Source organism: Propithecus coquereli, unplaced genomic scaffold, assembly GCF_000956105.1.
Source record: "Propithecus coquereli isolate 6110/MARCELLA unplaced genomic scaffold, Pcoq_1.0 Scaffold382, whole genome shotgun sequence".
NCBI lineage: Eukaryota > Metazoa > Chordata > Mammalia > Primates > Indriidae > Propithecus > Propithecus coquereli.
The window spans coordinates 1,223,205-1,228,935 of NW_012149530.1; the positions used below are offsets into that span (position 1 = coordinate 1,223,205).

The following is a 5,731-nucleotide window of genomic DNA, read 5'->3' on the forward strand; positions in this document are numbered from 1 at the left end:
ACTTTCTATATCTAGATAGTTGAACATTTGTCTTTTTTCCTAACAATATAGACATAGTGAAGCCTAGAGAGCTTACCTACTTTATAGAGGACACCAACCCAACTGTGGTTAGGTTTGTGTTTGTTTAGTAAATAAGGTTTCCAGAGGGACAGCGGAAACTTAATAGAGTATACCTTTTAATTTTGAAGGCCCTTAATGGGTAGCTCAGGCAAACTTAGAACTTCTATGCCAAAGCATCATCTTCGTCTTCACCATCATCATCATCACTATCACCAGCATCCCACTATCCCCATCAAGGTGCTCTAATCTTTTGTTTTTTCTCCCAGAGGAAAATATAGAATGAGTAAGTAGGAACGTAGAAGTGTGACCACTTTCATAAAAACAAAATAACCAGCTGGGCGTGGTGGCTCATGCCTGTAATCCTAGTACTCTGGGAGGCCGAGGCAGGAGGATTGCTTGAGATCAGGAGTTCGAGAGCAGCCTGAGCAAGAGTGAGACCCTGTCTCTACTAAAAAAAATAGAAAAAATTAGCTTGGCAACTAAAAATAGAAAAAATTAGCTGGGCATGGTGGTGTGCGTCTGTAGTCCCAGCTACTAAGGAGGCTGAGGCAGGAGGATTGCTTGAGCCCAGGAGTTTGAGGATGCTGCGCGCTAGGTTGATGCCACAGCACTCTAGCCCAGGCAACAGAACCAAGATTCTGTTTCAAAATAAATAAATAAATAAATAAACCAACCAAAATCACGTTTGTTAAGACTACTCGAATTTGCTGTTGTAGCCTCTCTAAAGGATGTGTCTCTATGGTGGAGCTTGCCCCATTTATTATGATCTGTTTTATTGTATCTCATCATTAATCACTCAAGAATTGACATCTTCCCCAGATTTTTTTCCTGCATGCTACCGGAATAATCATAGGACGTTTCCCTCTAAGTCCTGTTTGACAAGGACTGACTGAGTTCTTATATCGACAATGTGTTCGAATAACGTGTTATTCAAACATATGTAGCCAAATGTGTTTGCAGCTTCTGTGATTGTATGGGACCCCAGAGCCTGCATCTTTGTATTATTAATAACTTCACCTATCGATATATTTATTTTTTCTTTATATTAAATTTCTCATTTATTTTAATATAACTATCTTTTATACATTTTCATAAGTTAATTATTCTAAGGGTTTCAAAGACATAAATATATGCAAGGTTAATAGTAACTGTATTTTTACTCATAATTAATCCTAAAAAAATAACTATTTCCTTAGAATCACATTTGAAGTCTAATATTTTGTGGTGATATAATTGAGCCACTCACTCCTATTTATTGTATATTGTTTTCCATTTAAACAACAGGGGTTTTAATTCTGGCACAGAGCAATAATTTCACAATTCATCAGGTTGCTGTCAAGTACACTAATTAGCTACATTAGTGTTCTACATTATGATTCATATGAACACAAATCACAATCTGCAAATTTAATTGCATTCCAGGTAACAACTTTGAAACATTCAGCGGTTCCAAGCTTTTGTAAAACTGCTATTTTTCAGCTACAAGAATGTATTAGTGTAATGCTTGTTATATCATAATTATCAAATTAAATGGTACTATGTGGTAAATTTAACTGCATTAATTACATCTTGTTTGTCAACCAGATAGTGATAATGCCTTTATTCTAGATTAAGGTGTTTACAGGGAATGTACAGAAGATTTATTTTCCCCCAATAGATGCATTGCTATTTATGTTTTGTAAAATTATTATTACAAAACTCAAAAAAATTCTTAAGAAACTATTAGTCCATTTAAGTCAACTGGGTAGAATAAATAGTACTATATTAGGGTCATTCTTGAATCATTTCATTATAGAGCACATTAAATTAACAGTATTAGGAAGGAAAAAAATCCAGTGCCAAACATAATTAATTTATGAACCTTTAATTACTAGGAATATTTGTCTTCCAACAGATTTGTTGGTTAATTATTGTTTATATTGTTATAGTGAACCAAGTAGATTTATCTTGAACTTTCCCTTAGGTTGAAGAGTTCTGAACCATCCCAGACACCTCTAATTCTTACCATTCAGATTGCTGCCTTAACTCAGCCAGCTGATGAAGTCGCTTAAGTGCTTTTTCTTGTTTCTTCTCATCTTTCCATGACTTGGAAGCTACATTTCGAGCAAATTCCCGTTGCTTTAATTCTTTCAATCTCTGTGGATAAACAAGAAAAACAGAGAGGATACTATAAATAAGTAATGTATCCCTTTTCATACACAAGGCCTCTTTATTTAACTCTATACTGAGTGCAGAGGTGACTTTCTGGATAGGGAGAATAAAAGTGTCTTCTCCATCGATGCTGTTCTCTGCTCCAAGATAAATTTGATAAATAAATGTAGTTATCAACTAGGTTATTTTTCCAAGCTCATCAGAATCACTGCAGAAATGTGCTGCAAAACTGGACCCTCGTCCTTGCTGGAGTCACCCTGGCTATATAACGGCCATCATCTGTGTGCCCGTGAAACAAATGGGAAAAGTGTGCAATATATGAATGGGTATGAAGGGAGAGAAGGTTTTGGGGTACACCTTCTCCCCCCACACCTGCTCCTGCTCCTCACCTGTAAAATTGATTCTTTTAAATACACTGAGTGGAATCAGCTTGTTTCAGTAAAGAGCATCTTTTCCTGTGAAAGATTTATTTCCAAGCTCTAAATGGGATTCTTAATTCATTTTTTTGGTTGGAAATATTCAGCAAATGCAGATTTTTATGTTGTGTCCAGGAAGACAAAAATGGGCCAGGGATTTAAACTCAAGATAGAGGTTTGGCTTTTTTTGATTTAAGTTAAGCTACTACTTCTTTTAATTAATCTTTTCTCTAAAACAATTGATTTAGATGCAAATTGGATGCTGCTCATTAGCTGTTTGCATTTCTACTTTAGATTCTGCCACGAAAAACACCTAATGATATTGAAAAAATTGAGAAACAGCCACAATCAAATGAACAACTTGAAGTTTGGAACTTAATCCTGAATTGGGAGTATATTTGCAGATTAGCTTCTCTTAGCTCATACAGAGTGATTTTAATCAGTCTAAAATCTGTATCTACTTGAGCATTGTAGGGGGGAAGGGCATGCCCCTAACCCTTGCTTGGGTGAGGCAAAGACATAAAGTGTAACCTTAATGTTTGTACCCTCATAATTCCCTGAAATAAAAAAAAAGAGAGAGAAAAGATGTTTCCCAGGTATGGGGAAAACTACACAGCTATCCAGTGAGGTAATATTACTGTAGCAGACTATTTCCCACCCATAGAACAAGGGGCAAACTTTTAATCATTAGCTCATTCTTGAAAGGGAACATGCTCATGGGAGATGATGGCCAGATAACTGCATCTAAGCAAAGTATCTAAAGGCGGAGGCAGACCAGCCTTTCAAAGAGAGAATATTCTGAGCACAAAGAACAAGAACGTCACAGAACTAGAAACAGCTTCAGGGAGAACAGTGGAGTCAACCAGAATTCAGTTTTTGACAAAAACTTCAGATCTTTCTAAAAAATAGAAAATTTCAAGAAATAAAATTATGCTCTATGTGTGATCAGGGAAAAAAACCTCAATAGTACCCTAGAGCTTATAAACAGCAGAGGGTCTGAGCATTAAAGGGTAGATAGCCTTGTTCAGAAGATAGGAAGAAAGGCTTTTAAAATCCCCATTTCTATATGCCCTCCTACTCACACTTCCTCAGACCCCATATGCTTGATAACCTAGTTCTCAGAGTGAGGGCTTGTCTTACAAGCAAAGACCTTTTGGAAATTATCCTATGAAATTTAAGAGCACACATAAAATTCAATTCAACTAAGTCAAAGAGAGAAGATGGCTATTTTGGAAAAGAGGAGAGGGCTTTTTTATTTTTCTCTCAGTACTGAACACTGACTACTATATACTATATTCATTTAATATTTGGTATTACCAGCACATAAAATTTGTATAACCTAAGTGAAAAATTGATTCATTTACTCGAAACAATTAATACTTGACTCATTTTTGGCATCTTGTTTGAAAATTTAGGGTACACTTGTTTCTTTTATTAGCCTCTGAGATTCTGAGGCTGTACTTTTATTTCTGAGTTATAGAAATGATTGAGAATTCTATCTCATTCACCCAATAACAAATACTGTTAATTCTCACTATGTTAATTCCTACTGTTTCTACCATGGGGTATGCCAATGTACAAATCAATTATTTTCCCTTCAAGAGAAATAGAAAGTAAACAGATCCTTCTACAAGATAGTGCTGAGTTTCTTAATAAGGGTGTACACAACATGCTTTGGAAACAGATAGGAATAGTTAAGAGATTTGTTGTGTTCAGGGAGTCAACAAAGTCAAAATGTTTTAAGGGACACACAAAACTGGAAGAAGAAATTTTGTTTAGCGACATCTTGCCACGGGTTCGACTTAGCCAGGGCCAAGTGCTCATGTCTGCATAGAGAAAAAAATCCCAGAGATCTGCCTCAAGTTTTCAGTGTACTAATCAGTGCATCTGTGTGAGGAAATGACTTCAGGCCAGGAAAAGAGTCACCTGAAATAATTTTTAAAAACCAAACAACCGAAAAACAGTGCCTAGCATTCATATAAGACCAGGAATAGTGTCTGTTCTCATCAAGAAAACTGGAAAAACTCATAGGACCTTGAGTAGAGAATTCAGAAAAGTCTTGCTTCAGTAGAGAATAATTGGCCATAGATTGAGCACCACTTAGGACTTGCCTAACAGATCATAAAAGCAAGAAATAAAAGTATAAAACTGATTCCAAGTAATTTAGCTGAAGAACAAAACCAAACACTAGGACATGGATAGCAATACAAAAAATAGTCAGCAAAAACAAGGAGAAGTCACTGATATATAGCATCCAATCAAAGAATATCAAGTATGCAAAGAAGCAGAAAAATACAGCTAAAAATAAGGAAAATAGTCAACCATTAAAACCAATACGGAACTAACACAGATGCTAGAATTAGCAGAGAAGAGCATTAAGACAGTTACAACCGTATTCTACATGTTCAAAAAGTAGAGAAGAGACAGTGATCATTAAACAACGTGTAATTGGAATCTCTGAAGAAGAAGGAGGGGATATTTGAAAAAAAAAATAATAAGAGAAAAACGTTCATATTTTCTGAAAACTATAAACCCACAGATCCACCCACCAATAAACCTCAAGCACAGAAATGTGGGGAAAATTACACCAAGGCTCATTATAATCAATTTTTTCAAAACCTGTAAAAAAGTCAAATTGTTACAACATCCAGAGAAAAAAGATACATTTGTGAACAGAAGAAAAAAATAGGATGGCAGAAGAATTCTCATTGGAAACAATGCAAGTGAGAATACAGTGAAGCAACATCTTTAAATTTCTAAAAGAAGAAAAAAACCTGTCAAAATAAAATTTTATACCAAGTGAAATAGCTTCTAAAAAAGAAGGTGAAATATAGATGTTTTCAGACATGCAAAAGCTGCTAGAATTGCTAGCAGACACACAAGATAAGAAATCTTCAAGAATATCAGCAGGCAAAAGGAAAATAAGATCAGATAGAAATGTGTGTCTACACAAGAGAATGAACAGAAGAAATGGTAACTACAAGGATAAATACATAAGGTGTTTTTCATCCTATTTTAATGTATTCAGACTGTTTAAACAAAAACATTAACTATGTTTTTTGAGGTTTATGTCAAACTTATAAAGAAAATATACAACAACAATA

At 35.1% G+C, this 5,731-nt stretch overlaps 1 protein-coding gene across 1 annotated transcript in view; it reads right to left on the reverse strand.

Moving 5' to 3' along the window:
• Positions 1 to 5,731, reverse strand: part of ZNF804B (zinc finger protein 804B) — a gene marked incomplete at its 3' end in the record, with an annotated part of 155,245 nt that overhangs the window by 19,562 nt on the left and 129,952 nt on the right. Inside the window, exon 3 of the mRNA XM_012652183.1 lies at positions 2,066 to 2,196. Coding sequence (XP_012507637.1) covers positions 2,066 to 2,196 — 131 coding nt within the window. The remainder of the gene's footprint in view (positions 1 to 2,065; positions 2,197 to 5,731) is intronic.